Genomic DNA, 23132 nt, shown 5'->3' with positions numbered 1-23132 from the left:
AGGGCAGCTGGCAGGTTTCATGGAGCTCAGTTACTCCGCCAGCAGCCATCCAGCTCTGCGCTGAGCTGCTGGGCCTGGTTCTGTGGAGAAAGATGCCCTATCTGCTCTTCTGGATGCTGGCACCCTCCTCACAGAGCAGCTTCCCGGCTGCCTGTGCTTTAACATTCATGACCGTCTGTGGTGTTAAGCGCTGTTGGCACACCAATATTCCCACACAGGTGCTGCTCAGGTAATTACTGAAATTTGTGAGCTTCTTAAAAGTAGGAAACATTTGTCTCCATCATGAGTTAATGCATGTTTTACTTTCTGAAAATGAAAGTCAGCTTAAGCTCTTGCACTTTGATTGACAAATTAGCCTAATCATTGGTATTTTTGATGTAGTACACTTGACCAGTGTGGTATCTGGTGTCCTGTGTAGCATTTAGATATGTTTTTTCATCTGTTGGGTGCATTTGTGTGTGATTCTGTAAATGTTTTCTGCTATGTTTTTCTTTTTCCCCAAGAGATACATGTAACTGGGATAAGCAGACCCAATTCAGAACTGTTGTATTTCATAAAACATGACTGAATGAAATAACTGTGTGACCCCCTAGGGCTGGGAGCAGTTTAAATAAGTTTAAATATTATTTATGTTTTGCTTGTTTTTGCTCTCTTTTGTTAGATAGCATAGTTACATAAACAATAGAAGCAAAAATGATTTATGTAACCATCTGCACCCCAAAACCCACATGTGGGTTTGAAAGGCATGATATCTTAAAACTAAATAAATAAACACAATGCAAAAATGGCACAATTTATCAGCAAGAAAGTGTAAAGACAGAATCAACAGCAGTTTTTGATGGTCTTTCAAAGAATCATTTGTGAAGTGACGTTTCATTGGAAAAACAATTAAAACTTAGCTTAAGACTGTTAGATTTTCTCAAGATCAGCTTATTCTACAGCTCATTCAAATATCTGCCAAAAATAAATCAGGTGAACTGCAGGCTGTGTTTACACAGAGCAGAGACCAGATGTCAGGAGTAACAGAGAAAAACAGAACACGCTTGATCAATAAAACAAATGCAGCATGGTTTAAAACAGTATACAAAGGAGCAAGTTGCTGGAAGAAACATTCAGCTTGTTAAAATGGTTTTCTAGAGTTGATGTGAAGAGTACTGTAAAAAAAAAAGTCGTTTGTAGACTGAAAAATTGTAACAAGTTAAATATCTAAAGCATTTGGAGTCAGCATATTTTATAAAATACATAATCCAAGAAATTAAATGTGTTTTCTGAGTTATGATTCATAACTGTTATGCTACAAAAATACCTTTTTGATTTTACTTCTTTTATTTATTTCTTTTTAAATTGGGGCTTTCTCTGCTGCTAGCCATAGCTGTGCTATTTCCATTAAGGTGCAGGACCTGTACTGAAAAAAAGAGTCCCCAGTGAGTAAGTAAAGCGACAGGAGCGAAAACACTCGCTTGAGGTTCAGAGGGTTAATTCATGAATTGACAAAATATTAATTAACAACTTTGAAAACTAATTAATTACAAAGGAATACAAAATTGTGATCAGTTTAAATTTACAAAATGATAAATAGGACCAGACATTTGAATGAGTACTTGACAGTTTTTGGTCCTGTAAGCTACGGCTGTATTTCATTTTGCGCTAAAACAATTCAAGTTTGATACTTACATAGATTTTGTAGATTTGGGTGGGGGCACATTCTTATTTCCTTCCCCTAGAAAATTTCTTGCATTGTGATGGTATTTTTTTTGCATGTACACACGTGGACAAAATTGTTGGTACCCCTCAGTTAAAGAAGGAAAAACCCACAATTCTCACTGAAATCACTTGAAACTCACAAAAGTAACAATAAATAAAAATTTATTGAAAATTAAATAATCAAAAACAGCCATTACTTTTGAATTGTTGATTAACATAATTATTAAAAAAAAAAAAAACTAATGAAATAGGGCTGGACAAAAATGATGGTACCCATAACTTAATATTTTGTTGCACAACCTTTTGAGGCAATCACTGCAATTAAACGATTTCTGTATTTGTCAATGAGCGTTCTGCAGCTGTCAACAGGTATTTTGGCCCACTCCTCATGAGCAAACAGCTCCAGTTGTCTCAGGTTTGATGGGTGTCTTCTCCAAATGGCATGTTTCAGCTCCTTCCACATATGTTCAATGGGATTCAGATCTGGGCTCATAGAAGGCCACTTTAGAATAGTCCAACGCTTTTCTCTCAGCCATTCTTGGGTGTTTTTGGCTGTGTGTTTTGGATCATTGTCCTGTTGGAAGACCCATGACCTGCGACTGAGACCAAGCTTTCTGACACTAGGCAGCACATTTCTCTCCAGAATGCCTTGATAGTCTTCAGATTTCATCGTACCTTGCACACTTTCAAGACACCCTGTGCCAGATGCAGCAAAGCAGCCCCAAAACATTACTGAGCCTCCTCCATGTTTCACCGTAGGGACAGTGTTCTTTTCTTCGTATGCTTGGTTTTTGAGTCTATGAACATAGAGTTGATGTGCCTTACCAAAAAGCTCCAGTTTGGTCTCATCTGTCCAAAGGACATTCTCCCAGAAGCTTTGTGGCTTGTCAACATGCATTTTTGCAAATTCCAGTCTGGCTTTTTTATGAGTTTTTTTCAGCAGTGGTGTCCTCCTTGGTCGTCTCCCATGAAGTCCACTTTGGCTCAAACAACGACGAATGGTGCGATCTGACACTGATGTACCTTGGCCTTGGAGTTCACCTTTAATTTCTTTGGAGGTTGCTCTGGGCTCTTTGGATACAATTCCAACGATCCGTCTCTTCAATTTGTCATCAATTTTCCTCTTGCGGCCACGTCCAGGGAGGTTGGCTACTGTCCCGTGGGTCTTGAACTTCTGAATAATATGAGCCACTGTTGTCACAGGAACTTCAAGCTGTTTAGAGATGGTCTTATAGCCTTTACCTTTAAGATGTTTGTCTATCATTTTTTTTCGGATGTCCTGGGACAATTCTCTCCTTCGCTTTCTGTTGTCCATGTTCAGTGTGGTACACACCTTTTCACCAAACAGCAGGGTGACTACTTGTCTCCCTTTAAATAGGCAGACTGACTGATTATGAGTTTGGAAACACCTGTGATGTCAATTAAATGACACACCTGAGTTAATCATGTCACTCTGGTCAAATAGTTTTCAATCTTTTATAGAGGTACCATCATTTTTGTCCAGGCCTGTTTCATTAGTTTGTTTTTTTAAATAATTATGTTAATCAACAATTCAAAAGTAATGGCTGTTTTTGATTATTTAATTTTCAATAAATTTTTATTTATTGTTACTTTTGTGAGTTTCAAGTGATTTCAGTGAGAATTGTGGGTTTTTCCTTCTTTAACTGAGGGGTACCAACAATTTTGTCCACGTGTGTAATTGTGCATTTTCTGCATTAATTTATATTATAAATGTCTACATTTGTGTAAAGGGAATGACTAAATTGAGGTACAATGAGTAAATGTACAGCAGTTTTTCAAAATAAGACTCCTGTGCTTCCTTAATGTTTCACTAGATGAATATCTCCAGTATCTTAATTAAAATCTACACTTACGTATGTACCCACCCCTAGTGACTGATAATATAACTGAATTGGCAGGCTACATATATCAGTGTAATGTTGTGCATACACAGTAAATGCCTTCCCCCAAATCTAAACCCAATTGTACCTGTGCCATATTAGTTCTGCAGATTTTAAGTAGTGCAGCTGAAGTGTAAATGCAACAGTTGTCACAGAACAGGCTGTGGTGAATGCTTTACCTGAACGCAGCTGCTTTATGCGGCCGTTGCTGCTGCTGATGTCCACAGGTAGGAAGTCTTTGAACCAGTAGATCTCTGGGTCGGGGTTTCCGCTGGCTGCACACAGCATTGTGGCAGTACGAGTTTTCTCCACAACCTTCAGCTGGGGCCCCATGTCTATGGTGGGGAAACCGTGGGGTTTGTATTTCTCTATGGAAAAAGACAGATTTGATATGTGAGTGTTACAGTTCAGCCTTCAGTCAGTCATCAGATGTGTTTGTCAGCCGAGACTCGGGTCTGTCAGAGTTCACTGCTCATTTCATAACCGTGAGCTGGTGAGGTTCCCCCCATGAAATTCGAACACACTAAACTCCAGCTCTAATGTAAGTATCACTGAGCCGCTGCACGACTAATCCTTCCACAGAATTTCCAGTCATGGATGTGTGTGAACGAGACCGATGCAATTTCACCGTCAGCAAAATGTATTCTGAAAGAAAAAGGCCACGACCAAACTCACGTAATCTGAAACGCTTGCTGCAGTCAAAATGTCAGTTCTGCCAAATTATGTATGGAACATAATGAAATCATGAACTGAAAATCCCATTCCACACCTGTGTCCACGCTTCTGAGGACAGACACAGCAGCAGCTTTACACACATCTGCAACCCTCTCTCCTACTTTATACCTAAGCTATTTTTGCCACAGATTCGCTCATTTACATCCGTCTAGGATCACATATGTCAAGTGGGGCCTAGTTATTTGAGATCCCAGGAGCAACCACGACCTGAATAAAAGCTTTAAGCAAACCAATGAAAAGTTAAAATGAGAAACTATATAAGTTAACCACATGATTATGCTTATGTTTGATGCAAGAATGATTTTAATAGGCTGATATATATTCTGGAAATGATGATTGCTATAGAAGAGAATGATTTAAAATAAGTTATTTGATCATGCTAAGAAGAATGATTTAAAAAGTGATTCAATGTAACTGATTGTGTCTTTAAGCTGTGATATTAAGTGACAGTTCTGAGTTTACACAGGATGGGAAAAGCAGAAGTCTCCTCAGAAATAAGGAACTTGGAGTTTCCACAGGATGACAGAATGGGCTCAGGCCTACATTGTCATGACAGCTGAAGTGTGTGTAACAAGTGGATGTGTGAACAGAAAAGATAGAAAAAATGATGTATGTGTAAAAGGAAGAAGGTTGTGTCTTAAACCTATGAATTAATTAATTGGGCGTACCTACTAGTTAGAATTGTGTGTGAAAAAAAAATGTGCTAAGCTGAAGTCGAGCTAGGGTATAAAACCCAGAGACACAGACACTGAGTTGGGAGTTCTCCCCCGAGGGGGAGATGCTGCTCGCCGGAGCTGCCGGGGAGCATCGCCAGAGTTCTGAAGAATCTTCACCGGACCTTTCGCCCAAGAGACGTGAAGACAACGCAGGACTTAGGCTCCAGAGTTCGCTGAGAACATCGTTGGAGGCAAAGTCTTTTTCTGACTTTGTTCAACAAGCGAGGACCACACTCTGCTGAAAGGAGAGTCCTGAGAGGTCTGCAGTTATCCAAAGAGATGAAGAGAGGCAAGCACCCATGGCATCCAGAGAGGCGCAGGAGGCAGCAGCAGAGGGCTGCTCCACTCCAGGGGCTGGAGGACCCAGTGACCCACCACAGCCTGATGAGACGGGGGCTTTCCATCACCACCATCCGACTGAGAAGACAGCTGAGACGCCCGCACTTGTGTTCCAGCTGCTACTAAAGATAACTGCCAGACCAACGATTGGCTATCGGGACCTCTCCACTCCCCCTGCCTATGAAGAACACCCTCTGCCCACAAAGAAGACTTCGTACCGAGTCTGCTGGTCCACGGAGGAGTTCAACTAGACGCAGGTGAAGACCGGGCGTGGCAGCTAAGGCCTGGCTGTCCGCTCTCTCTCCTAAATTTACTAATTAGAGAAGATTCTCAGGTACGCTCAATTTAGTTACTTTAGTATAATTTATAATCAGAAATAATTAAATTGTTTAATCATGAATAATGCTGTGCCCCTGCTAAAACTTGCTTAATAAAACGCTATATTGCATTTAAAGAGAAGTCTAATGAAATGATTATGATTCACTTATTCTGCATAGTGGTAAAAAGTTAAGTTGATTGTGCGCATTAAATCTAATGGTTCTTAAAGGTTACTTTAATCCAACTAGTTATTTAAACATTACCCCTGAGGTTAGTTATCCAAACCTCTAAAACGAACCTAGGAATATCAACAAGTGCTACAGTTTTAAGAGGAAAGCTGTCGTTAACAAACGTGTTCAATAAATCAATTCTACTACTTAGGAGGGCTGCTTAGTGAGAGAGTATTTATTGGAGTAAGAGGGGTAAGACGTTTGGAAGAAGACAGTTAGGACCTAGGCGAGTATTCCTCGACACCAGCTTAATTATTCTGCTGAAACCTGTTAGGTGGAATACTAATAGGCAGATAGAATCTGACCCTTTAAATGGAGAACTGGACCAGATTTAACCTGAGGCAAGGGTTAAGGAAGGAAAGACTGAACGACACATACTAGACATGCATTACAATCAGTATTTATAGCATATTGAATCTGCATGGTCTCTTTCTTGCCCAGAGCTCCAGACAAATTTTCACTTTGGCTGCACTGTTGCTTCAAAATCTTAATTTTAGATCTTCTAGAATATGATTTAGGTTCAACCATACATCTATCGTGGCACAGATGAGTTTTTTTTGGACATATTGTGCTTTTTTCATCAGAATGTCAAGGGTCTAACAGCAGAGGCACTATTTCCAGTCATGCTTTGGCTGCACTCCTTGCAATAAATGCAATGCATAATGTTGACTGTTGCATCATATGTCAGTCTTTCCCATGGGCTGAGAATTTACAGTGTTACAGCACAAATGATGTGTATGCAGTGGTAGAGAGGGAGAGTATAACTCCAGTTGTTTTCTAGAGCTACAAGTTACTGAGTTCCCCTGAAAGCCTTATATGCATTCCTAGGCACTACCCAGCAGCTGTGCACAGAGAGGCTTCTAGTCTCCACTTAGCTACTGCAGCACAGCAGCTCAGACAGGCGTATGACCAAAGTTTGGCTTGAAAAGAGTGAATCAAGGTGTTCCACTGTCATATTTACCTCAGTGAGTTTATCGACAGACACAGACGAACCTGCGGTACGTCATATGTACCAGTGTGACCAGTGACAGTTGTTTCATTGCACTGGATGTATTTTCGTTCACTATAGTAAAGCTTTGAGGTTTTTTAGTTTTTCTGAGAGTCATGCAGTGCGCATCTGTCAAACCACAAGAGTGCAGGGTGTGCTAATAAGATGCGGTAGTATAGAGTGGAAGTTCTGTCAAACAAACGTATGATACATCCTTCAGTGTACTAAGCTGCAGGATGCAGATATATAAACTATGAAATCTTTGCATCATTTACTGTGATAGTTGTGTTCATGCTGCTTGTGTTTTTTCCCAGTAAATAAAGGATAAAATCTACCAACTCGTATGTTTGTTGCTCGGGAATTGATAAGAAATTATCGATGTCAATGCCATTATTGGTGCCACTTATCGATTCGATTCCTTATCGATTCTCATATCAATGCCTGATAGGTTGTTGTTGTGGGCTCTAATCTCGCGACAACTGCACCCATGCAACTGAATACGGCAGGTCTGGCGAGGCTTCTTCTTCTTCATTGGTTTTATGACGGCTGGCATCCATCACTTTGGTGCATTACCGCCCCATTCTCACAACGAGGCGAGTGACAGAGTTCAGTTTGGAGAGACAGAACGTTTTTTATTTATTATTTTTTCAAAGAATGACATACGGGCAGCAGTGAATGTCCATAGGTCTGTATTTGCCCACCAGCTCTCTGGGTCCAACGTTTCAATGTATTAGTAACGTGTGTTAACTAGGGTTGCCAACTTTCTCACAACTAAATAAGGGACAGGTGCACAGTGCCACGATGGTGTGAACATGATGTGTGAGCACAGTGTATATTCATTTAGTGATTTAACAGGAAATAAAAAATGTGTATATTCCCTTTAATTTTTAACCTAAAATAATTTGGCCCTTTACATAAAAACAGGCAAAAAAATAAATGCAAAAACAATTCACCAAGTTTACTTTTTCCATGGATACTTTTTGCTGCCCTTGACTGACTCAAGCAGTTTTTTGTCCTTTTGCACAGCCAAAGAGAAGTCGTTACATGACATGTCACAGTTCACAGATATTTGAAGTTCATCTTTGATCAGCTCTGTGCTGCACCTGTTTCTTGACCGCAAAGTCCTATAACTAGCATACGTCTGAATGACAGTGATCTGGAGAAGTTTGTTTGTTCACTGTAAAAAACATCCTCTCAACTCTCTATCGTAACTATCAGGTACGGATACTGTAGTATCTGACCAGATGTGCTGTTAGACATGTGATTCTCATGACTTGAGACAAGTGATGTTGGTGTTGCCCCCCGGCTGGTTTGCGCCCCTAGCATTTGACTATTCTGCCTATAGGGCCGCACGGCCCTGTGTGGCTGTGAGCTGCTAATCAGAGTTTAAAGGCTATGGGCTAACTGGGAGTTTACTCAGGCTACTGGTTACTTAATGTGTGAAATGAAACCAAAGACAGATATGAAGCAGATTGTCATGCTGAATGATCTATTCTATCCAACTTGCAAGCAAATAGATGGAATTATGACTTTTCCAGTCATTTTGGAGTTGTGTTTGTGTGTGATCTGTGTTCACAGACGGGCTGTAGAAACAGGACGGTCAGCTCAGGCTGAGGTTTGGTTTGTTATCGTCTTAAACTCTGGTGAACTAAAATATGTGGCTCCAGCCTTGTTTATTGTGAGACATGATGCTGGATCAGTGTTCGTGTTTCTGTTTTGTTGCTGTTGATTATGCCCGGTAGTTGTTATTGACTGAATTCTGGAGTGTGGTCAGCTGCCAGAGTGTAGCGTGAGCTGTAGACCTATATATTTGACAGTACTTTTGTGGTTCTGTAATGTTTTGATTACAAGCATATCTGTCGCTGTCTCAGCAGGCAGCATTTAGAAGTAGACGCGCTGTTCCACCACAGTAACGGCGGCGCCCACAAATACAGGACATTTGAGATCCCGTATGAGACAAATCAATTTAGCCCAATTTACGGGATGTCCCGGCTAATACGGGACAGTTGGTAACCCTAATGGTTGTGCGTGGAAGCTAGCCATATCATGCTAGCTCTGAGATGGAAATGAGGGTGGCGTTCAGCTGACTGTGGTCTCCAGCAGAGAAAAAGTGGAATCGCAGATGTAGCACAGGTATGTATGTGAAGTGTGGCAGAGTGTAAGTTGTTTTTAGAGTTGTGGTTTGGAGGTTGTTAGTTGGAAAACTCGCCAACAGAAATTGTGACGGCAGGATAAAGTGACGTCAAGGCATCGATAACGGGAACTGGTTCTCAAAACGGCATTTGATTCCGGGAAATCGATCCATTTCTTATCGATGGCATCGAGGAACCGGTTCTCAATTATCATCCCTATTTTTTGCATCATAACAGTAGCAGAAACGAGAAATAACCTCAAGCTGATACATTTATTTGAACAGCCACTAAGAGCAGTCAATTAATTCAACTGCAGCAGCAAATCTCCACAAACTCTGCAGGCAGCTGGAATACCATCCATAGGCTCACAGGTTAACAAGCACCAAGTCTACTGTCTGACTCTGGTACAAGTGGTCTCTTCATTATTCTTCAGCATGTACAAATGTCGAGGGAAGCTGGTAGCAGTCGAGTTCTGAACAGTCTCAGCACGTATACGGTGAAGTCTGAGTGGCAAACATGTCAACTTGTCACCACCTGCTTAAAGCGAAACATACAGAACAAAACTATAGTCATGATGCTGCTTAGAGCTATGATGCTTCCACTTTGTTTGCTGGCAATTTGGTAACAACTCCAGCTGCTTGTATTTGGAGTTGCTAACATGTAAAATGATACAGGCTAAAAACCACAGATGCTGTCTGAGTTCAAACCTTCATAATTTGTGAAAAGGATTGTCAATTTCTCACCGGATTTGTAGCACAGTGCAAGCTGAACTGAATTTATTCATACCTGATTCCATGATTCTATTTAAAAAACAGTTGCATAGTAGACATGGAATTGAGAGGCTGAAGACACGGAACATCTTAAATGGTCCAGATAATGCTGCAAATTAGGCATGATAGAAGCAAACAACATCCCTGTTGATTAAACAAACATTTAAATTTGGACAAGCTGACCAGTCTGAAAGTAAGAAAACGCTGGTCGTGCTTGAATCTTGATGTAATCATTTTGTGCCTTGCCAACGCATATTCAAGCTGAATTAAAATGAACTTTGTAAAGCCTTTAACAGAGTAAAGTGGAAGCATACTTTGCACAACCATTGCCATGCTGAGCTGCATTATCTTTTCAAATCAAGCAGGGTCACAGCTAACCAGCATGATGATGTTTACTCACAGATGCTGAGTGTTGCTGACATTAGCAGTGCCGGCACCTGTAGCCTTGTTTCCCTGAAGGTTAGCATCCACATATCTCTGCTAAATGTGGCTATGCATTGCTCAGGTCAGGTGGTTATATGCCAGTTTATTCTGACAGCCTACATACAACCTCTTTTTATTTTATGCATTAAAATACTCACAATAAATACAGCTTCTGCTATGAGTCACAGCGGCTCAGAGTTGCTTGTCAACGCATGGGAGCATTTTCAACATCTATATTTATATTAACTTAAAAACTATCCTTTGCAAGAATTTTAAACAAATTCAGTCAGACATTTATGATCGAAACCCTCTATTTATATATACATTTACATGTGATATGAATAGAGATGTGAATGTGGTGAGGACTATTTCAATATGTATAGTATTTTTGGTGACCCCAGAGTTCTTTTATAGAGTCTGTGTAAAGATGGACATAGTCACTGTATTTTCTTCCACTGGCTTGTGTACTGCTGTTTTAGAGTTAGGAGTTAGTGTCAATATTCCTGGTCATGGATATGGGATCCCTAGTCAGCCATAAGGATGGAATTATGAAGGAGCGGCGGCAGAATGAGAGAGCGCGGTATGATATTATAACCTGTGATTTAAAATGCAGTACGCGATAACCAAATGAATGTGTGTGAATTAATCAAATGCTTACATTTTTATATTTTTAATGTTGAAACAGTGTAGAAATCAAAAGAGTGCCTTATTCAGAAGAATGATGGTTTGATTTAATTGGAAGGATGTCTTTTTATTTTTTCTTTAATTTTGAAACAGTGTAGAAATCAAAATAGAGTCTCACTATAAGAAGTGATGGTTTGATCATTTTTGAGAAATGTCTTTTTATCTTCTTTCATTTTTTGAAAATATACATATATCATTGTTTTTATGTTGTTTGATGTTGAGTAATGAATACTGGTCTGATAAGGGTTCAGCAAGAGAGGAGTAACTGTGTTCTAGGAAGTAACCACTTGAGGGCAGCAGCTCACGGGGAGCTGTGAGGGCCTTTGGTTAACAGGACAGGTCAAGAGTTGAACAGGGTTTGCTGCTATTAAATGAATGAGAATGCTTTCAAGGTGTGGATCACTGTGGAACAAGAATGTTTGCAGAAGAGTTTGATCACCCTGGATAGTAGTGTTAAATAATGCCCTTAGAGGGTCAGGGGGTCATTCACTCTGTAAATAGGGTAGGGGAGTGTTGTAAGTCTGTGTGCACCGGGCTGAAATGTGTGGTGCATATGTCATGCTTAGAAGTTGCTGACATTCACTATTCTCAGTTCCTGGAACCAGAAGAGCGAGGTGAAGAAAGGAATGAGGAAGTGCACATACACACGTGGACAAAATTGTCGGTACCCCTCAGTTAAAGAAGGAAAAACCCACAATTCTCACTGAAATCACTTGAAACTCACAAAAGTAACAATAAATAAAAATTTATTGAAAATTAAATAATCAAAAACAGCCATTACTTTTGAATTGTTGATTAACATAATTATTTAAAAAACAAACTAATGAAACAGGCCTGGACAAAAATGATGGTACCTCTATAAAAGATTGAAAACTATTTGACCAGAGTGACATGATTAACTCAGGTGTGTCATTTAATTGACATCACAGGTGTTTCCAAACTCATAATCAGTCAGTCTGCCTATTTAAAGGGAGACAAGTAGTCACCCTGCTGTTTGGTGAAAAGGTGTGTACCACACTGAACATGGACAACAGAAAGCGAAGGAGAGAATTGTCCCAGGACATCTGAAAAAAAATGATAGACAAACATCTTAAAGGTAAAGGCTATAAGACCATCTCTAAACAGCTTGAAGTTCCTGTGACAACAGTGGCTCATATTATTCAGAAGTTCAAGACCCACGGGACAGTAGCCAACCTCCCTGGACGTGGCCGCAAGAGGAAAATTGATGACAAATTGAAGAGACGGATCGTTGGAATTGTATCCAAAGAGCCCAGAGCAACCTCCAAAGAAATTAAAGGTGAACTCCAAGGCCAAGGTACATCAGTGTCAGATCGCACCATTCGTCGTTGTTTGAGCCAAAGTGGACTTCATGGGAGACGACCAAGGAGGACACCACTGCTGAAAAAAACTCATAAAAAAGCCAGACTGGAATTTGCAAAAATGCATGTTGACAAGCCACAAAGCTTCTGGGAGAATGTCCTTTGGACAGATGAGACCAAACTGGAGCTTTTTGGTAAGGCACATCAACTCTATGTTCATAGACTCAAAAACCAAGCATACGAAGAAAAGAACACTGTCCCTACAGTGAAACATGGAGGAGGCTCAGTAATGTTTTGGGGCTGCTTTGCTGCATCTGGCACAGGGTGTCTTGAAAGTGTGCAAGGTACGATGAAATCTGAAGACTATCAAGGCATTCTGGAAAGAAATGTGCTGCCTAGTGTCAGAAAGCTTGGTCTCAGTCGCAGGTCATGGGTCTTCCAACAGGACAACGATCCAAAACACACAGCCAAAAACACCCAAGAATGGCTGAGAGAAAAGCGTTGGACTATTCTAAAGTGGCCTTCTATGAGCCCAGATCTGAATCCCATTGAACATATGTGGAAGGAGCTGAAACATGCCATTTGGAGAAGACACCCATCAAACCTGAGACAACTGGAGCTGTTTGCTCATGAGGAGTGGGCCAAAATACCTGTTGACAGCTGCAGAACGCTCATTGACAAATACAGAAATCGTTTAATTGCAGTGATTGCCTCAAAAGGTTGTGCAACAAAATATTAAGTTATGGGTACCATCATTTTTGTCCAGCCCTATTTCATTAGTTTGTTTTTTTAAATAATTATGTTAATCAACAATTCAAAAGTGATGGCTGATTTTGATTATTTAATTTTCAATAAATTTTTATTTATTGTTACTTTTGTGAGTTTCAAGTGATTTCAGTGAGAATTGTGGGTTTTTCCTTCTTTAACTGAGGGGTACCAACAATTTTGTCCACGTGTGTATGCGGAGGGGGGAGGACGTGGCTGTAATTTGTTTGCGTGGGTTGAGGTATGTTGTCAACACGTATGCAAAATTAAGAGAGCTGTGATGTATAAATTGTACCTATTGGAAGAGTTTCGGGGGAGATTGTTGCGGGTATCTGCCTGGGTGCAATCCAGACATCAGTCTGAGCACAGGGGATGATTACCACGTAACTCTGGATGAGTGGAATAACTTGGTCTGCAGAAGGAAGGACTGTTCTGATCAGTGGTGTAGTCCAGGGTATACGGCAGTATACGGCGTATACCCACTTATTTTTCAGCTAGCATTGCGTAGGGTGACCATATTCTGTTTCTCTGAAAAGAGGACACACTTCCAGCTCGCGCGCGAAAAATTTTCAGTCCCCCCCCACACACACACACACACATTTTTAGGGGTTTTCCGTGGGTCAGGGGGCTTTCTGTGCTTCAAACTCAGTTAAACAGATATTCTGAATTCCCCAGAAAAGAACACTTTACCTGGATATACAGAAAATAGCCCAAAACACTCACAAACAGTTGCTTTATAAATAATGTATTTATTAATTTAAAGCAATTCTCCTAAACAATATAATCAGTCACATACAAATATGGCCTGCTCTAGTCTTTAATAGTTATTGACTCAAGTTGTGTAGGAACACATGTATTCAGATGTTTAACAAAATAAGAAATAATCATCTCTCTAAGTCTGACACTTACACCTTAGTTAGGAAAAGTGAGGTAGAGTACCATTCTTCAAAATAACCTCCCAATTATCAATTATGTAAAAATAGAAATAATGCCTCAAAATATTAAACAAAAAGAAAAAAGAGAGGTAGCCTATTCTTCAATGTTCAGTTAGCCCATTCTTCAAAATAATGTGTCTAATGGCAAATGAAAAAAATATAGAAATAATGCCTCAAGTCAACAGTCCTTTTTTCCTTCTTTTTCCTTTTCTTATTAGCTACAGAGACATAAGTCCAGCTTTGCAGACTGTACATTCTGCCTCCCATTTGACACGACCCGGACGAAAACAGGGGTACTTTTTTCGCATTTCATCAGTGAAATGACATTTCGTTTCGGTATTTTCTTTCGGTTGGAGTGTTCTCTCGCAGTGTGTCTACCTGCCTGTCAGCCTGCGAGGAAGCGAATCTCCAGCGCCGGCGCTTCAGAGACGCGGCGCTGGTGCTCCGCAGCGTGTGCAGTGGAAATTGTCTGATAGAAGAGAATGGGTTCTAAGTGCTGCGAAGTACGATTCAAGAGCGCGGCGCTGCGCAGCGCGGCGGTTTCGCGTTATGTGTACGTTGAAGCCGTGTACAGAGAACGGATGGATGGATATTCGTTGTTTGTCGGACAAATGTGTTTATATTACCCGCTGTGGTAATCACATCTGAAAGTGGTTTATACCGGCGGATTCATGAGAATCTAAGCTTTCCATCGGTGTATAGTGTTTGTATAATCGCGTTTGCAGTTTCAGACATTTAGCAAATTGCTTATGCAGATCTCAAAGTGTACCGCGGACAGGACACTGAAGAGCAACTGAAGCGCAACGGGTTAAACTGAGTGTCGGGCCGAGTCTGACTAACGTTTAGAAAGGCTAACGTTATTCTAACGTAAGTCTGAAGCTAGCTAGATTGGGATAATGTGGGAAAACCTCTAGGCTGGTAGTTGATTTTAAAGTAAGTAAAAACACAAGAATGGGGACAGGTAGTTTAAGATTCGACCTAAAATAATACTGAGGTTTTATTCATGATGAAATATGAACAAGGATGCACTGTCAACTTCATATTTGAAGTATTTTATTTAAATAAATGTTCAAAAGTAACTGAAACACCATGTTTGCCTCATGATAAATACATGTTACATTAATCCAGTAATAATTACAAACTGCTCCTAATCAAGTCAATTTTATAATAGTGGGCAAGTAGAAATGACTGAATAAATTAAATAGAGTAGTCTTCTATGTCACTGTTTCTAAAACTGGGTGTTTTTCTGGACTAATTAAAAAAAAGGTGAAAATTAAGAGTATACCCACTTCTCCAGGGACCACTACACCACTGGTTCTGATGGAATAATGGACTAAAGGAAGTGCATCTTTTTCATTGTTAAGGAGTACAGGACTGTGATCTGGATTTGACAATTGACTGATGGAGTGTCACTGGATTCTATTATTTCCAGAGGAATAACACCTGAATGGATTAACAAAGTTTTTTTTTCCTGGCCCAAACCACAAAATTGGATTACAGGCAGACCTGAAATTTGGACTCACGCTCTCTCCAGCTTCCCCCTGGGTTCCTTGGTGGGCTCAGGTGAGCAGCCGGGTGTGGCCACACCGTCTGCTCTACTCCCTCCAAATTACAGTTACATTAGGTAACTCACACTCCTCTTTGAAGAAAGCATAAGACCAGTTGAGGGTTAGGCTGAGTGTGTTGAATATTATCTAATGTTTGATTATTTGTCTGATGATTTATTGGCTATGCTTTTGCCCTGCTAAATATATTTTAATAAAGCATTATTCTGCAATTAAAGACAATAAATTTGCAAGTGCTATTTATTATTTTAATTTCTAATTCTATTCTACATTATCCCCGAATGAATACTTATACATCTAGCTCTGGATGTAAAAAGTCAGTTTACAGCGTGCATAACAATAGTAAAGGTTCTGAAAGGTTACCTATTTAAAGGGGCCACTGGCCCGGTATAAACAAATCCTAGAGGTTGTCTAAATGTCCATAACCTCTGAATTAAACCTAGAAACTTACCAAGTGTAAGATCCATGAGAGGAGAAGCTGCCGTTAACAGGCGTGTCTGGTGATTAAGTTTAACTTTACCAAAGTGGCTACTAGGTTAAATTAATAATCAGAGGAAGCAGGATTAAGCTTCTGGATGAAGGCAGTGAGACAGCTAGGCGAATTTTCCTCGTCTACCAGCTTAACAGTTCTGCAGCATCCCTCTGAGCTAGATCTCAGGGGGCAGTAGAACCGGACCCGTAGGATGGAGAGCTGGTCCGGGGATTCCCTGACAGCTGAATAAGTTAATTAGGGGGTCACTGGTCCTGAGGATCAATATTAGTCAGAGAGTTAGTTGGCCACTGCCATTTTTGTTTTTTGGCAATGGGTGTAATGAATGAGGACTAGATCAGATGTACAAAAAAATTGATGAGTGTCAGTGAAAACAATCAGACGTGTCTCCTGATACTGATAATTTCTCACAAATTATCTATTCAAATAAGAAAAACCCTAGAGTCTTATTTGACACAATTATCTCTCTTGTTTCACCTTTTCTTCCCAAACTTCCTGTGTATTGTCAAGCAGACAGTAATGAATTCCTTCAATTTTTTGTTGACAAGGTCAGAATCATGAGAGAAAATATTTCTCCTCTGTCCTCTTTAAATTCTGATTTTGGGATATCTTTGTCTTGTAAGTGGTCATCTTTCAGCCCTGTGACCCTACAGGATATCACTGCTCTGCTACAGAGAATGAAACCCTCCTCGTCTCCTGCTGATGTTCTCCCTACAAAGCTGTTTAAAACAGTTTTTAACACTATTGGCCCCACAATTGTGGATTTGATAAATGTGTCACTCTCAGCTGGTGTGGTTCTCAGCTTTTTTAAACATGCGGTTGTTGAGCCAGTACTTAAAAAGCCTAATCTCAATCCTTCACAACTTCTTAATTACAGGCCTATTTCAAAACTTCCATTCCTGTCTAAGTTAATGGAAAAAGTGGTAGCAGAGAATCTCATTGCATTTTTAGAAAAATTTAATGTTCTTGACAAATTTCAATTGGGGTTTTGCAGAAATCATTCCACTGAAACGGCCTTGATCAGAGTCTCCAGTGACAGTTTGATGGCAGCTGACTCTGGTGAATACACGGTTTTAGTTTTATTGGACCTGTCATCTGCTTTTGATACTGTTGATCATAACATGATGATTAATAGACTTCAACAGGTAGGGTTATCTGGTTCTGTCATAAAATGGTTTTCATCTTACCTTTCTGACAGAAGTTTTAGTGTGCTTGCTAATCAGATTGTCTCTGAAACGGCACGCTTGACTTGTGGGGTTCCACAGGGCTCGGTTTTAGGATCAATTTTGTTTTTACTGTACATTCTCCCTCTTGAGAAATTAATTAGTCAGTTTAAGGACATTTCTTATCATCTGTATGCAGATGACATCCGGTTATATTGCTCCTTTAAGAATACCGAGTTGCACAAACTGTCTTCCTTAACCAGCTGCTTGTCCAGCATAAATCAGTGGTTAGCTGGAAATTTTCTTCAATTAAACCTAGATAAGACAGAGACTCTAATTGTTGCTCCAGAAAATATGATCCCCTTGATCAAGCGGCACTTAGGCTCCTGAGGCTCGTCCATCCAGTCAAGTCTTAGAAACCTTGGTGTTGTCTTTGACTCTGCTCTGTCCCTGGAGCTGCATACAAAAAACTTAGTTAGAAACTGCTTCTTTCAGCTAAGGAATATTTCTAAGCTGAGAGCTCTGGTGTCTAAAGCAGAGCTTGAAATGATTATTCATGCATTTATTTCTTCACGCTTAGACTATTGCATCAGCCTTTTTACGTGTTTGAGCCAGAAAGAAGTCCACCGTCTACAGGCTGTTCAAAACTCTGCCGCAAGACTCTTAACCCGCAGTAGGAAAAGAGACCACATCACCCCCGTTTTAAAAGAACTGCATTGGCTCTCAGTTTATTTTAGGATTCATTTTAAAATTTTAGTTATCACTTTTAGAGCTTTAAATGGTCAAGCCCCAGTTTATATTTCTGATATTTTACAACGTTACCATCCTAAACATTCTTTGAGATCCTCAGGCTAAGGTCTGCTGGTCATTCCCCAGACCCATTTTAAGAGTAGAGGGAACCGAGCCTTTCAAGTAGTGGCTCCTAGGCTTTGGAATGCTTTGCCACTGTCTCTGCGCACTTTAGTCTCTGTGGCGTCCTTTAAAAGGCAGCTAAAGACCTGGCTTTTCAGTCAGGCTTTTATTTAGGTGGTGGTGTTGTGACAACTTGATTTTATTGTGAAGCACTTTGTGAATTTCCTTTCTGTGAAAGGTGCTATATAAATAAACTTTACTTTGCTTGTTAGTGGTTTGAATGCAACTCTGCCCCTGAAGTTTTTGGACTGTCAAAGACTACCACACACAGAGCAAGAACTATCTTCAGTCCATTGGAACTTGAGTTATTGAAATGGTTCCTGGACCCCTATAAATATCTCTGTTGTGGGTGTATTTGTGCCATAACTCAATGCAATGCTAACTGAACTGAGTTAAATGAATAAAACTGGACACAAACAGTGAGTCAAATGGAGAACTCAACATGTTGTCTGTGCAAGGTCCATCTCCTAATGTAGTGCCAACACAGGGTAACGTGAACATGAAACCCTGTCCAGCTGTCAGAGAGTCCGTGAGGTGATTACACAAAGTCAGGTCTTACCCTCTAAGACGGTGAGTTTGGCGTTGATGCTGATCTCTGCCAAGCTGTTGTTGGCTGTACATTCATAGATGGCTTCATCGCGGCTGGTCCTCAGAGGCTGGATACGGAGCAGTGAGCCTGAGCCGTCATCGAACTCAATCACCTGTCGGATGACGGCAAAGTAGAATTAAAAACATCCGCTGGGAAATTTCCATTCAAATTCAGATTTAACTACCTTAGCCTAAAGATAGATTTTTCTCAAAGCGGAAACAAGCTTCAAGGAACTTCCGCAGATAAATACTGTCTGTACAAAACCTTTAGTCCATAGTCAATCTAGAGTAAATGTTGTGTTAACTCTTATTGGTGTGATCAACCAAAAGGAAAGCTGACATTTGGAAACACATTAACATCACCACAACAGTTTGACGGGTTAAGGAACATACAATAACACTGGTTTTAAACAGTGCCCGCTCTTTTCTACCTTACTTGGAGGTCAAACTGAAAATTAGGACATGCTAACATGCTAACAGTCCCTCAGTGCACAAAAAACCTGAGTGTACACATCTACAGTAAGTATGTAGTCAGTTTACACGGTAGATACTGTAATTACTGGAAGCTACAGAGAAAAAATTCAAGAATTTATAGAGTAATTTTGCTCTCAGGCAGAAAGGTAAATTAATTCATACAATCCCATCTCCTGATGGGAGATGGCAGGGCATTTTTGGGTATTTGTTTTGCTTTCCTAGTGTCCCATCCAGGAGTGGATATTAAGGGAAATTTGATAAAGTTGAACATCAAAATGTGAATTAATGTAAAATTAATGTAAAATACAAACACAAAAGTACAGCAGCTTGAAAATGAATCAGGAAAATGGTCTATGAACCGAGATGGATGTGTCCAGTGGCCTGCATGATCATCTGACTGCTAATGTTTCTCACCATGTCACTTTTCTTTGTAACAATTTTACTGCAGATGTCAGCAATTACAGTGAGAACAATGTATGGACAAGAACAGTGACCAAAACCATGATGCGGTAATTAACTGCAACTATTCTTCAAAAGGATAAAGAAGAAGGAACAGATTCTCCCAGAGTGTGATTACGCTCCTTGGAGCGACCTGAAACCAGAGCCTGAGAGCAGCTGAAGGACAACGTACACAATATTGTGCTTGAGTGGATAACAGGTATGTGAGGGGCTTTAAGAATGTTGGGGGGGTAAAAACTCAGGGTCAGGAGGATGGGTCTTACACTTCCGCCCTGCTGAAATGTGTGTGACCCAACAGGGCAACTGGCAGAAATCACATTGTTGCTCGAAGTTCCACATAACGCGATCGCGCCGCGCAATGGAACGAAGCGCCGCCGTCTTGCTCCGAAAGTCAAAGCACACTCCGCCGTCCGGATGGGGAGGGCTGCTCCTCAGAGAGGCTCTCGTGTGAACAGCGATATCACGCGATAAAAACGCATGATATAAACAGAAAATAAATAAACCACACCTTATTTCGCTTCTACAAGGTCGCTCTGCTTGACCCAGCCACATTGCTCTGTGATTTATACTTCTAGCATGGTTAGTACATGATTTATGTTTTGATCTCAAATGAGTGCTTTTCTTTATCCAATAGTTAATTTTGTGTGGTTTATTCTGTATAAAAAACGGTAATTTCTCTTCGCCCATGGCGTCGTGTTGTATCTGGGACCCTGTTGGCTGGCAGCTAATGAGCCTTCCTGCTGCTCAGGAGTCCTGCAGGAAGGCTCGTACAACCCCATTTATTAAGCCGTCACTGTGCGCGTTAATGCAGCCGCATGAATAAATGTCCACGCTCCGGTCAGCGCCTCTGCAGGAAACTCTGACAAGGTCTGGGCCGATGCACAAGTATTCATTCATCAACATCAGCTTTATCTCACTAGTTTATAAAACACTATTAAGCAACTACTCTGGTAACCAGCTAAGTTTTAACTTTGTGTTTTACTTTATGCAGCATCCAGTTTTACTATCTGATGGATCCTTAAAATAATATACGTTTTGAGTTGTGCTTAGCAGTGTCTCTCAGGAGCAAACTGACAGTTGACATGTCAGAGAACTGACTGCCCAGGAGTCTTTAAATGCTCCCCAAATAATAGTGGACATTATTTTTGACATTTATACACAGTACAGCAATTTTGAGACAAATGTTCTTGCGAACTTCAACAAGGCCGGAGAGTCTCAACGTCTGAGAACCAGAGGATGCAGTGTGATCGACTGATGCAGTCTGTCTGCTCGTTATAGTGGACTCAGGTCATTAGATATTAACAGGAGTGTTGTGTAAGTCTCAAATGACCATTTTCTTATCTTTCACTGCACTTTTAAACTCTAAGATCTTGTATTGTAGTGATGCTACAAGTTATCAAAATGTCTGTTCACAGCCCTAATTTCGGTGTTTAGTAAAACTGAGAATAAACACTTAAAATGATTCACATAAAAAGGTCAGGGTAAACTGCCCTTTCACGAAACTCTGTCCACATGCAATTTTGTGCGACTTCTCTGAATCTCTACAACAGAGTTGAAAAGCATAAAGTCTTCATGACACTTAGAGATATGAGAGCAACATTAGGAAAACACAGGAGGTTGAAATACACAAGAATTCTCCCGTAAGGCGATCAGCTGGTTTTTCATGTCTCCAAACTCCGACAGTGGTCATTATTTTGACCAACTGGCAACAGTTTGAAACCTGACAGAGTGAAGCATGTAAAAGTTATGAGTCTGACATTTCCACTTGTTGACATGAAAGTTTGCTTTGATATCTATCTGATGTTTTGAGCCCCGTTTGGGAGTTAAACTGAAAAAGGCATCTTTACTAGTTCTACTGTTTCATTTCACACCAAGTCAAGGCTGCAGGTGTTTTGTTTCAAAAGCTAAACAATAATAGATCATATGTGTTCACAAAATGTGAAAATCACTTTGAGTTTCTCATTTTTCTCCCTGAAAGTGCATGAAAGCATCAACAATGTGTAGTTAAATAATAATGTATTATCTGTCTAGTGATAAACTAAACAGCTGTCAGAGAGAAATGGCTGTACATGTTCTGTCTTTTCGCAGCTTTCCTGGTTGAACTGCACATTCACGTAAATCACAGTAACAGAATATGAGATGCTGAATGGGTTTTTATAAATTTATCTTCAATAAAAACACACAATTGAGGTAACATCACTGTTGGTCATGGTTTCAAAAGGGGGCTTGTTCAGAATTATAAAATCAAGTGCACATCTATATCCTAAAATTGTAATAAACCAAAAGTCATTTATTTTATTATTAATAATAATAATACATTTTCTTTGGCAGTGCCTTTCACAACACCCAAGGTCACTTTACAGAGGATAAAAACACCGTAAAATAAATAAAACTAAATTTTACCAGCCATATATAGAGAATTCATATACTTACAAGGAAGAAAATGTAACTTTTTCTTGCTGGTATATTAGTGTTGTTTCCGGTCTTCTTATTTGTTGGTGTTGTTGCATGGACACAGATGCTTTAAACTGTTTGTTCTGTCTTTGGCCATACACTGACCTTAAAGATTTCCAGTAATTTACAGTAAAAACTGGCAGAACTTAATGGTTATGTGACCAAAAAATACATTTAAAGTTGCTTTCCACTGATCTGCGAGTTGTCGCTATTTTCAGCAATCTTTTTAGACAAAACGATCAGTCGTTTAACTCAAAGAGAAATCGACAAAGAACGTAATAATGAAAATTTTTGTTAGCTTCAGTGTTTTTCAGTCTTTCTACCACCTTGACTACAAAAGTCTGGGTTCATACAGCTTAAGGCACATTGGCTTTTAACCCTCCAGGCCCACAAACCTGCTTGTGAGTCTGAACGACAATTGCCCAAATGATGTCATTTATAAGAGCGCTTCATCAGATTTTAAAAATTTTCAAAAATCTTTGAACAATTCATGTTGAAAAGCAGGTCCATTTGGAAAACTTCTCAAATTTGAGCTTAAAATGACCATATTTCATGAAAATCATGTGTGTCATTGTTTCAAATTTTTAAAGATAACAAGCCTTTCAAACCTGCTGAGGGGGTTTGGAAATCAGTGCGTTAAATTGTTTTCATATTAATAAATTCCGTGCCTTTCAAGGTGTTTTAAGAATCCGCAGGAGCCCTGTTCAAAAGTCTAAAACTCTTTTCCAAAAATTTCACAATGAAAAACAAAACTTTGATGATTAAGCTTTAATCATTTGTTGCTTTGAGGATAATAATAATAAAAAAAATCAACTCATTTCACACATGAATTAATATGTCAAATGTTCAAGCTATCTGAGGTAGGAGATGCTGTGGTGGTTGTGAACAAATGTGCTCACTCTGAACAAACCTGACAGCATGTCATGAGAAGGCCACTGGCTTAGCTGCAGTGGGTTATCACAGTTCTGCTCTCTAACCTGTCAGCACCACTATTTAACACTCAGCTCTGCACTTACTGCGATTCTGAGCCTCGGATATTCTCATTAGAATATTGCAACTAGCTCGTTT

The 23132-nt window shown here is 40.0% G+C and overlaps 1 protein-coding gene across 3 annotated transcripts in view; it reads right to left on the bottom strand.

The window, feature by feature from the left end:
* LOC110956639 (scavenger receptor cysteine-rich type 1 protein M130-like) overlaps window positions 1–23132 on the bottom strand; it is a 69936-nt gene that overhangs the window by 38524 nt on the left and 8280 nt on the right. For all 3 annotated transcript variants that reach the window (XM_051958014.1, XM_051958015.1, XM_051958016.1), the window contains exons 4-5: window positions 18649–18790; window positions 3785–3973 (exon numbers count right to left, since the gene is read on the bottom strand). In XM_051958014.1, the coding sequence (XP_051813974.1) occupies window positions 3785–3973; window positions 18649–18790 (331 nt within the window). The remainder of the gene's footprint in view (window positions 1–3784; window positions 3974–18648; window positions 18791–23132) is intronic.

This window comes from Acanthochromis polyacanthus, chromosome 13, assembly GCF_021347895.1.
Source record: "Acanthochromis polyacanthus isolate Apoly-LR-REF ecotype Palm Island chromosome 13, KAUST_Apoly_ChrSc, whole genome shotgun sequence".
Classification (NCBI taxonomy): Eukaryota; Metazoa; Chordata; class Actinopteri; family Pomacentridae; genus Acanthochromis; species Acanthochromis polyacanthus.
This window is presented reverse-complemented; position numbering and strand designations above follow the sequence as displayed.